At 34.8% G+C, this 11,531-nt stretch overlaps 2 protein-coding genes and 1 long non-coding RNA gene across 3 annotated transcripts; 1 reads left to right on the forward strand and 2 right to left on the reverse strand.

The window, feature by feature from the left end:
* Positions 1-3,780: 3,780 nt before the first annotated feature.
* On the forward strand, positions 3,781-5,173 carry LOC120214053 (dehydration-responsive element-binding protein 2E-like). The gene has a single exon (XM_039212051.1). The coding sequence runs from the start codon at positions 3,841-3,843 to the stop codon at positions 5,149-5,151; it is 1,311 nt and encodes a 436-aa protein (XP_039067982.1). The 5' UTR covers positions 3,781-3,840; the 3' UTR covers positions 5,152-5,173.
* A 2,068-nt stretch (positions 5,174-7,241) lies between these two features.
* Positions 7,242-9,050, reverse strand: LOC120214056. Its single transcript, XR_005524831.1, has 3 exons — positions 8,788-9,050; positions 8,426-8,640; positions 7,242-7,892 (listed from the first exon to the last, which is right to left on the reverse strand). It is a non-coding gene; the product is annotated as an uncharacterized LOC120214056 (long non-coding RNA).
* Positions 9,051-9,571: 521 nt separating this feature from the next.
* LOC120214054 (transcription termination factor MTERF8, chloroplastic-like) lies at positions 9,572-11,003 on the reverse strand. The gene has a single exon (XM_039212052.1). It carries the CDS (start codon positions 10,827-10,829, stop codon positions 9,666-9,668), a length of 1,164 nt encoding a protein of 387 aa, XP_039067983.1. The 5' UTR covers positions 10,830-11,003; the 3' UTR covers positions 9,572-9,665.
* Between the last annotated feature and the right edge of the window lie 528 nt (positions 11,004-11,531).

The raw sequence follows: 11,531 nt of genomic DNA on the forward strand, positions 1-11,531 counted from the left end.
AAGTGATGTAGAAGGGACATGGGCATTTAAATAATTTCATGACGTGAAGTGATAGGTAACTTGCGTTTTGCATAACGCGAGTTCCGTGGATATTCCTGACGTGGAAGCAACTGATTTGACGTGGCAGTTTGACGTGTGAAATGAAAAATACCTTGTGTTGTGCAATGCACGAGTTCATTGCCACGTCACTAATAGACACATCTGCACACTCAACTTTCTTACCTATTTAAATTTATCCTCTTATCCCATTGAACCTAACCATTTCCATAGAACCTTATTATTCCTTCATAAATGATTTATCCCTTCTCGGAAAACTTCTAGTTTAAAAAAGACATCATATTTCGGTGGCATCGCTTTCTTTTTCGTACTTAAATATGCACCATAAGTGCCTCGACAACATCAGATATATTGAAATATTATTCTTCGTGGTCAAGACAAATACGCACAACGCGAGGTTCTTTCATACTTCTCGAAAGGATGTTGAACTTTTTCCTTTATATTTTGTACTGACGGTACCAAAAACACAAGGCATCCTCTTCTTATGGCATCTAGATTTTCGCTTGGGCCTCACGAGAACTTCTTACTCCATCAATTAGGTCCATGAGAACACCCTTTGAGAAACGCTTTTGATCTTTTTTTTTGCGCTCTGTACCGACGGTACCAAGAACACAAGTCTAAGATGAAGTTTTCCTTTGGGTTTCTCTAGCGTGTTGGTATCTGTTTATTATAGAAGGCAACATCTACTTGTCTCATGTGCTAAAATTAAAATGTACACATCTACAGCTTCAGATAATTTTTGGAGTTGTTTATGACACTATAAGTTATTTACAAATATATGTTCGTTAGTTTTCATTTTTTTTTGAAAGCATTTTAAATGCGATTTGCACCCCTCTTACAATTTCTCATATGTGTCCATTTCAGTTTCAATTAAAATATAAGTTGCAATACTACGCCTCTAAGCTCAAAAATTACACAAATGTTTTATTTAACTTCCCAAAAATTCAACGAACAAGTCTATCAAGTCATTTTAGATTGGAGAACATCTCAAACATGGATATGAAGAAAGCGGAGTGGATATTTATGGGTTTTTTTAAAATAATATCTTTTTACAAATTAATTTATGGGTTTTTTTAAAATAATAATACCATTTTACAAATTATTACCTCGCGTTTTGCAACCAGTTTTTTATTCAATTTTATTCGATTCAAATTTAACGTAACTAGTGTCCTTTGTAACGTGAGTTTTTTTCTGATATGTTGGATATTATTCAATTTAAAGCCCATTCAAACGTACATTGTATCCTGGGAAACGTGAGTTCCATCGATTCCTCACCTTGGGACGGGTGTGAGGATGATTATAAATAGGGGGTCATTTTGGAAAGTTTCCTAAACCTATTTCATAGAAAAATGTCAAACGAATTATGTTTTAATATTGTCAAATTATTCTCGAGAGAAGTGTTATAAAAAATTGTTGTGCATATGACTTCTAATTATATCGTCGATTTCGTCAACATGTAGTTGAGTTGCAAGAGTTTTCATGAAGCTGTGGATCGTAACTACATTTTTCATAATGTTTTAATGGAACATTTGCATGTTATGTCGTGGAATTAAGCCGAGAAAATGTTTCACGAAAGATGACTTGATGTTAATAATCATGAAGCTTTATATAGAGATGGCATATATAATTATTTTCATGGAAGAAATTCAGAGTTCGGTCTAAATTGTTTGAAGAAAGTAGCCGGTCAAGGTAATATCAATGTCATATATGTCTATGGCCTTATTCTAATTTGTTTTAGGGGCGAATTAAGTGATGAATGACTTCGAATCGTGAGAGCTCTCAATCTCGCGAAATTTAAGAAAATAAATTTAGAAGTTACTCGTACAGAGATGAATCCGTTTTTAGGGGCAATATCATGACATCGTTAACATTGCCTTCTCAGAACAAATCGAAGCATGCAATTGTCCTACCAACTGTCCACGTAATTCATACCACCAAGTTTGGCAAATGGACTATAACAATATATGTACTTGTTATGATTCTTGTTTTCAGAACCATGAAGCAATTTTGTTTTGTAACATTTTACATAGATATTGAATTTTAATTTTAATTAGTATTGTCTATTTATAACGATCTAGTTTTTATGTTATTTTATTATATATTATGAAATACAAATAAAATGATTAAATTTAATTAAAAAATGAATACATACCTCGTGTATTAGAAAACGTGAGGTATGTTAAATACAACTCGCGATAAATTTCTCTAGACGTTTCAATATCTCAGGAATCTTGCGTTTTACATAACGCTAGGTCATTAATTCCAATATTAAATTGCATTCTATGAAAAGTTTGTCCACATTAGACAAACCTCGCGCCTTGTATAAAGCGAGACCGTTACTTACATTTCTTAGGGCATGAGGTAGTCCTACGTGTATAGTTTGAGAATATTTTTCTAATAAATCTGGTTTGGGAGTATTGTTCAAAAAAATTAATTTATGGGGATTTTTAAAATAATAACGCCAATGTAATACTACTGTAATATTTATAAGGGTAAAATACATAAATGGTCCTTAATTATAGGTAATGCTTTGTTAAGTCTATGAATTATTGAAAATTACAAAATAATCCCCTAATTATAAGGTATTACTTTGTTAAATTCCTGACTATTCATATGTTCTAAACGTCATTTTTATTTAAAAATAACGACTATCTGAGCTGGACGTTAACTTACTTATTGAGATATGATAAAATCTAATCACAAAATTGTTTGAGTTGTTATTTATGGATCGAGTCATTATTTACGTTACGTTGTCAAGCTAGTCATGGATGGATCGAAGGGGTAAGTGGAGGTAGTCACTTCTTGAAAATTTAAAATTATCATCTATTTTAGATTTTTTCTATATATATATATATATATATTAATGAAAATCCATTTTTGTCCCCTATAATTTTATAAATTTATCATTTTTTAAAATTTTAGAAGTTCATCCCCTTACATAAAATTTTGTCCTCCCTTAAGCTAGTGCTTGAAATATTATATCGTTGAATTGAAGTTTAAGAGAATAATGGTGTCAGTAGACATCGATTTTATTGTATCTCAATCAGTATGTTAAAGTCCAGCTCAAATGATGTTAATTTTTTAACCAAAAAAGATAAGTTGAAAACATATGAATAATTGATGATAATTTTGTAACTTTTAATAATTGAGTGATTCAACAAAGTAATGTCTTATGATTAAGGGTCTATTTTATAATTTTTAATAATTAAAAGACTTAAAAGGGTAACATCTTATAATTGAGGATCATATGTGTACTTTACCCTATGTATAAATAAATACATAACATAAAAAAGTGGCCGCCGCAGTGTGCACGGTGAAAAATGCTAATCAAAAGACAAGTCTTCCACGCCAAGATAACGATGGGGGGATGAAAACTCAACTACGTTGTATGGGGTTCAGCCACGACTTATATTCCCTACTTTTCACCCATTCAGAAGGTGCCACGTCCCCCTCTTTATCCATTTTGGGAATACAAAAACAAACAAATGTTTCCCGATGATGCTTACTGATGTGTTTTTTTCTTCGTTCCCAAGAAACCCTCAGCTAATCCTTCACCAAATATAGATAACAACGTCAACATCTCCATTTCTCATGCTCTTTTCAAAGCCAAAGCTAAAACCCCTGCTGCTGCGCCCTGTTACCAAGTTTTCTGCCATTTCTTTTCTTTTCTTTTCTTCTTTCTTCATTAAGTTACTAGTACTGGTATATATATATATATATATATATACACACACACACACACATCTGATTTCCTCTATTTGTTCACTTGTTATTGAGTTTCCAATGAAAGTAAAGCGCAGTTCTTCTGATATGGCGGATAGTTCTAGAGGTAGGAATAAGAAGGCAAGAGCAAGAAGGAATGGAGGTGAATCAGTAGAGGACACCATTGAGAAGTGGAGAAGGTACAACAACAACAGCCAAGTTCGGTTCAGTGAAGAAGATAATGGCCTCCAAAGGGTTTCTAAGGTTCCTGCCAAAGGTTCTAAAAAGGGGTGTATGAGAGGGAAAGGAGGACCTGAGAATCCCGGGTGCAAGTACAGAGGTGTAAGGCAAAGGATATGGGGGAAGTGGGTGGCGGAGATCCGACAACCCATCAACGGTGGTCATCATCTTGTGAGTAAAGGGAACAACAGGCTTTGGCTTGGAACCTTCTCTAATGCCATTGATGCAGCTTTTGCTTATGATGAAGCGGCAAAGGCTATGTACGGTCCTTACGCTCGCCTCAATTTCCCCTGTGAACATTCAAAGGGATCGGTAGATAATTCCGGCAACAAAGCGTCTGCTTCATCCACCATTGAGATATGTTCAATCGAGTCTGGTTCGACATCCGATTTAGATGAAGACAGAGCTAAAAAGGAATCAAGTACTACTTACGTGTCCCCTGCAGTAGTACATGTTGAAGAATCAAAGATGTTACTAAAAGGTAATTCGACAGAGAAACAAAATTGTTCTCAAGTTTGTATGGAGGAGGAAGCAGGATATTTAGCAGAGGACACTGCAAATGGCTTCAGTTCTAGATATAATTACCTATATAATGAAGACCAAGATTCGGGTATTTCGATTTTGGAGTTGGAGCCTTGGAAGGATGTTAAAGCCGAGATGCCAGTAAGTATCGAATCCGATACCAGTTATAATTGTTTCTTTGGTGAAGATGATAACTTGAAAACTGAGCCTTCAAGTGAGATGAAAGTGGAAATGGAGGTTGAACCTGGGGGATTAGATAAATTTTATAACTACAACAGTTTGGGTAATTTTTATGATGAGCCCCCAGTTTTGAGCTGCCAGCAACAACTTAATACTCCATCATCTGTTGGTGATAGCTTTAACGACTTCAAGAACAAATTGGAGCGTATGGATGGTTTGTCGGCCGAAGCCATAGCCGATGCGAAGCCTTTGGCCTTAATTAAGGAAGAAAAAGATTATAATTCTGATCGAGTTGATTCTTCTTCAACGAGCAACATTCAAAGACATGGGAATGGCTTAGCCTTCAACCATGATGATGAGATGGGTTTTGGTTTAGATTACACTATGGACTTTTTGACACCTGAGGCTGATTTGGACTTCCTAGAAGCCATGAAATTCACTGGTTTATAGTTTTGATTACTGCATTTTTTTTATATCGCTCATCTTTGGGTCAGTTCTTTTTAAACCATGCGTATATGTATATTTCCGATACGAGCAGTTGACAATCTAATCCAACTTTTTCCATTATTTTTACCCTACTCATTCTTGAATTCAGTTTTAGATTCGACTTCTGTAAATACAAAGCTATAAGTTCATATTTTTGTTGTACCTCACTCAAATCTCTTTCGCATCTTAAAATATTCGGAGATCCATATACACTTCTAAATCTCCATGTACCTCATAACTTCCAAAGAATCTAAGAAGATTTAAATATAAAATTTATAGAACCTTTACTTCGAAAAGTCACAACTTTTAACATGACTGTTGACGGATCATATGATATAACTTTTAATAGTAAATCTATCATTAATTGATCATATCTATTTAGTATATTAATCATCGAATATTTATTACAATCTTATGACAACTAAGACTAACACCTAGAGTCACTATAAAATCTCTCAATTAAGACTATAAAAAGGGTTAAAATATTTTTTTTAGGAACTCTTTATTCTCCCACCTTATGGGGATAGAAGATCAAATATCGAGCAATAATCGTTTGATCATCGGCTGTTACTCTTTACTAAAACTAAAAAAATAAACTATCAACTATTGACGTAACCTACTTGTTCTCATCAAGTTTCTACCCAAATCTTGTCATTTAGTTTTGCCGAAACATGTCATATTTACTAATGTGGAGAAAAATTAGCCAAAATAAGTAGCAAGGTACCACTACAAATCCCAAGGTATAGGTCCAGCCTTTACAAGAAATCAGGGACAAACTTAGGCCCTATACCCTTTGATACTTTTCTCAATTCCAGATAAAAACAATAAACACGGACCATCTTAACAGAGGCATAACCATGTATGATTGCTTACAACTATGGATGCACATGCAGCTAAACGGAACAAAAAGAAGAAGAAGAATAACAATAACAGTATCTTCTGGACTTGGAAACAATACTTGAAAGCAACAAAAAACTTAGTAATTTTTTTCTCCTAAAGATTGGTAAAGCCTGTAGAACAGAGGAAAATGCAGCACCACGTATTTGCATGAATTTTGTTGTTCAATCGGAGCATGCAACGCGAGAGCAATAAGAACCCATGGAGCTCAGGATGGATAGCACCACCGATGATCGGATTTAAATATTAGAAAAACTTGAAGATCATGTGTGGCGCTATCCCTCCTGAGCTTAACAGATTCTTCTATACTTAATTTCTGAAACAAAACGAACACCTCTAAGCAGGGCTGCTAAATAAACCAACTGGAAAAGAAAAGGAAAACCCTCTGAGAATGTTGGCATGATTTAAAAGAAGAGCAGCTCCTAGTATTTATAGCAGCTGAGGAGAGCACAGCATGACCGACTTAAATCTTCACGATTTGATAATGTAATTATGTAAGTATTTTGTTTTTGTTGCTATCTATTCTTTTTATGCTACCTAGTGGAAATTGTAAACAATGATTCTTTGCCTCTCACAAATAAATGGACCCCATTTTTGCCATAATTTCTTCTTTTTTTTCTTGATAATTTTTATGTTTAGTTTTCGGTCCATAATTATATATACTATTTATATAATAGAGAAATATTTGTGAATTATAATGCAATATTATGGTGTGGGCATCTGTCTACTCCACCTGCCACTTTTATCACTAAAGAAACTATTACCTAATAGTTTGGTGTTTGCAGGACACAATATCAGTTTTTGGTAAGTTGTTGCTATATGAAATGAAGCAGATCCAGCATGCTTTTGCCAAATCTTTTTGGCTGTTAGTTTTGGGACTGTTGATGGGACAATTTGGTTGTGTCGATTATAGGCACTTTACCCCCTTCTCATTTTGACAAAAAGCCACAAACGGAGGTGGAGCGATTGTTGGCTAATATTAAGATTTTCTGTATCCATGAGGTAGAACAGTTTAATCATTTATCTCAGTCTTAATTGAAAGATTTTATAGCGACTCTTAGAGCTAGTGATAAGCATAGAGTCATTATGACTACTCATTGACAGACTAAATAAATATGATCAGCTTATAAAAGATTACATCACGTGGACCTATCAAATATCATATCAAGAGATCACGACTTTTGAGGAGTGTCAGCTCTTGAGGTCTTCCTGAAGAAGATGGTTAGAAGGGGTGCACCAGGGTTTGTTTTTCTTTTAGGGCTGATCATTATTACTAGTCTCCTCTATAGTCTATGGTCCTCAAATTATACACACGCACAAGGAAGAAGTCAATTCTTATAAGCAATCATTTTTCTCAACTATCCCAAGGCAAAGAATTCACAATTAAACACCCTCCCCCCCGGTTGCTATATGCAAAGACACTAAAATAATTTCCGCACATCAGGCACACCAGGTAAGCACCAATGTATGCAATCCGAGTAGCTTGCAGGGTTAGCCAATTGCTGGAGGCTCAAAGTCTCCCAAAATTTTCTATAAATAGAAAGGTGACCATCTTTTCGATATTCCGAGAGCTGAGTAATATTGGTAACAGATACCTTTGAACCCGAACCGGAAAGCACTTTATCCACCATGCCATGGTCAACAAGTCGGAATCACTTCCCTAGTAGCCCTCTGTAGTGATAGGCCAGATTTGGTTATAGCAATTTCCTTCACTTCCGGATTCTAAATCTTGACTCTTGGTTAATGGCAAAATGTTAGCAAATATTAGTTCTTATCTAAACTTCTCCCACATTTCATACACATTCCACCTACGCACTGGAAAAAATAGAGGAAAGTTTACAGAAAGTTCCATTATCTAAGGCCAAAACATTAACACAGTTTCACTGATCATAAGAATCACATTCCATGATTCACATGGTATTAGTTGCGATGTTAATACATCGGATTCATATCACATCAGTTAGTGTTCTTGAATTACTACAGCTCCTCGTATTCGAATCTATAAACTATGTTACTATCATAAAAGCTTGAAACCTATATAATAAGCAACTCTGAGAAAAAGATTGACAGAAAATTCCATATCTAAGGTCAAAACATTAACCCACAGTTTTTTTTTTTTTGATAGGAATTAACCCACAGTTTTACTACTCGGAAGAATCACATTCCATTGTTCACACGGTACTAGCTGCAATGCCAGTACATCTAATTCATACCATACCAATAAGTACTCTTGACTTAGCTATATCTCGTATTCGAATCTATCTACTATGCTACATATAAGCAAATCCGAAACATGGTTCTTAACTTATGAGAAAATGGTTAAATGAAATGGGAAATTTACCTCTTCAAATTGCAGTTTGGAGGCTGCCATCTCCAATACTGATATTGCAGATCAGACTGTCCATGCTTATGGCAAGTTGGTTATCGAATACCCACTTTCCGGAGAACTTGCCTTGTACTCCGCCACTGAACGGATTCTGCATCCAGATACGCCCACCGGATTTTCTTCACACTGTAGCTCTTAGTGGAGTTGCAGATATTGAATCTATCCAAAACCTATAAAACCCCACACAAATAGATATATCCAAATCCCCAGTTATTCAAACATAGCAAAAATCTTTCTGAAAAGGAAAAAGAAATCTTTTGGGATGAAATTCAAAGAAAAACAGTGAAGATTGAAGATGGATAAATGGATAATCACACCTGAAGCTCCATTGGGACGATTTTGTTGAAAGTAGAATTCCCCATTCTTTATACTCCATCTAGGCGTCACGGAAATGATGAATAATGTGGTGTTCAGAGGAGCCAAAGAGTTTTGCAGAAAGCAGGAACCTTGAAATTTCCGAAATGGATGCTAATTGTAAAAAGCATCGAGCATTGCTAACAATGAAAAGATTTTTAATGATGAATTCCTTGAATTAATGAAAGTTGGAGCAAAGGTCATTAAACACTTAATGAGCAGATTCAGCCAGCTGCTTACGGCTGTGTTTATGAGTTTGATTGGTGATTGAAGCGTGGGAAGGGTAGTATTCTACTTGTGCTTCTCTAGCGTGTCCATTTTCACCGACAAAGCTAACCCATGATTCTGAAATAATCGAATTAGATCAAAGTAAATTCAGGGAAAAATTGTACACTTCTTTTAAGTGATACAGAAACCAAACCAACAAAAGACGTAAAAAATGGTTATGCTTGATCGTAAATATGACCATGAACTAGCAGGAGATGATTAGAATATAAGAGGAATCTATATTGCTCATCAGAATAGCATAAAAAATAAGGAAAATAAGGTGCTCAAGTGAACACACATTACATTGTTGCACTTAAAATATAGCAAGACTAACATGTAAGATTCAATTATTCTTTCAAAAACTTCAAAACCTATGCTTAATGGTTAACAGACATCTTAAGCAACAGCTTCTATGGAGTGCCAAATAGTAAAGACAATCTGGAGTCTGTAATTATTCCTTCCGACAAACCAACTAATCTAAGCTCTGAGTTTGATCAACCTCTCTACTCAATAAACAACAATGTTAATTATGAAAGAAAAGAATACTGATAAAGAAAATATTTCGACATATCTTCTATGATTTGTCTGTCTTAAGCTTTCCCCCTGCAGCAAGGTTCAGTTTTTCATTATAGAGTTTCAGCAGCTCAGAAGCTTTTTCTTCATAACAATACACGAAGCTCTCAAGGAACAACTCTTCTGAAATCAGAAACATCTTCAACCCCAATTTCTTTTCTAGTAAACCCCTCGAAACAAGATCTTTAAGGAAAAACCCCCTTGGAACAATTCTCTTCTCCATGCTCATTCCTAGCAAATTGGGACGTTTAACAATAAGTAAAGCCTGGAACCCCATGACATTCACAAGGAAATTCATCACTGCTTTAATTTTATCCTCAGAAAATGCCATTAACAAGGGAAAAACCTTAAAAGCTTCTAAAATCTCTTTCTCAGACCAACCACACTTCTTATAAACATCAAACTTTCTCTCCCAAGTGGATTTGCTCATTGAACCCAATACATATAGAGCTTTAACAAAAGTAAACCTCGCAGGATTGAACCCCATTTTCTTTATTTTCTCAACATCATCTTTAAACAGAGGTGGAGCAACAAAGAATGCCTTGGGGACCCGACGAAGTCCCTTAACTATGTTAACTTCAGGCACTCCATTTTGCCTCAGAATATTGTGATTAGGCAAAACGTAAGAATCAAAATCATATAAAAAAATACGGGGATGTAGATTTACAGTACCAAAGGCAGCATTATCTGATTGAAACAGATTGCTAAGGAAGTTAAAAGAAGGGACAATTTTCTTCTCTAAGCTGATTCTAAGAATATGTGGATTTTTAACAAAGAGTTTGGTAATATCAGAGCTTGAAATCCCTTTAGAGTTAAAAAACGTGATTTTGGGCAAAAGGGTTTTCTCAACACTAGATGAAAGTATACGTGGCATCTTACCGATGATGGTTGCGATTTGGGTTTTCGAGAATTCACGGTCCTTTAAGAAGGCGATAACAGAGTCGGGTTGACTTGGGGTTTCAAAGCTGACACGTTTGGAGACTGATGAAGCAGATTCTGGGGACAACCCACAAGTTTTCACGAGGTAAGAGACTGTAAATGATTGTTGATTTGAAGTGGTTGAGAATGGAAGTGATGGGTTGTTTTGAAGATTGTGGCATTTGAAAGCTTTGATATTGTTGGGTCTTCTCCCATGGAGGATTCTTTCGGAGAGGAAACTCAACATGGGGAAATGAAACTTATGGTGAGAATAGTGAATGAGAGGATGGAGTCACTTGCTGTGGACAGAAACTCTATTATATACCAAAGAGAAACACTTGAATTCCAACAGAAGAAATCAACCTAGCTTCTTGGTGTGCCGCCAATTAGAACCCTAAGAAGAAGAAGAATATCGGAAATGAGGAGGAAAAGAAAGTTCAATTCATTTCAGAGTTCAGACATACTTCCCAATTTGGTAAATTACAGAATTTTATCTTAACTTTACTCTCTTTCTTATTCTACTCACTGTATTTTTAATTTTTCTATTTTATTCACTAAACTTTTGAATTACTCATATTTTTATCACTTTCAATTATTTTCATATGATGTGACATTTTTTTTATAATTATTTAATATAAAAATAACTTCAAATTTTGAAGGCAGTCGACGATTGGAGGTGATTATTTTAATTCTTAATAAAAAATATCATATCATACAAAAATAATAATACAACAATTTTTTTTTATTAAGCTAATGTGATTACAAAGTAGTATTTGTTCTAAATACTCTCAACTATTTGACAATAAACGCTAAATCATCTTGCTTCAAATGTTGGTGCTTGAACTCGTGACCTTTAGGAACAACAACAATTCTTTTAACCACTGAGATAAATTGATTCATATATAATAAAATAATCTAGAGTGACCAAAACATGAGTCATTCGAAAATT

Source organism: Hibiscus syriacus, unplaced genomic scaffold, assembly GCF_006381635.1.
Source record: "Hibiscus syriacus cultivar Baekdansim isolate YM2019G1 unplaced genomic scaffold, ASM638163v2 tig00110050_pilon, whole genome shotgun sequence".
Lineage (NCBI taxonomy): Eukaryota > Viridiplantae > Streptophyta > Magnoliopsida > Malvales > Malvaceae > Hibiscus > Hibiscus syriacus.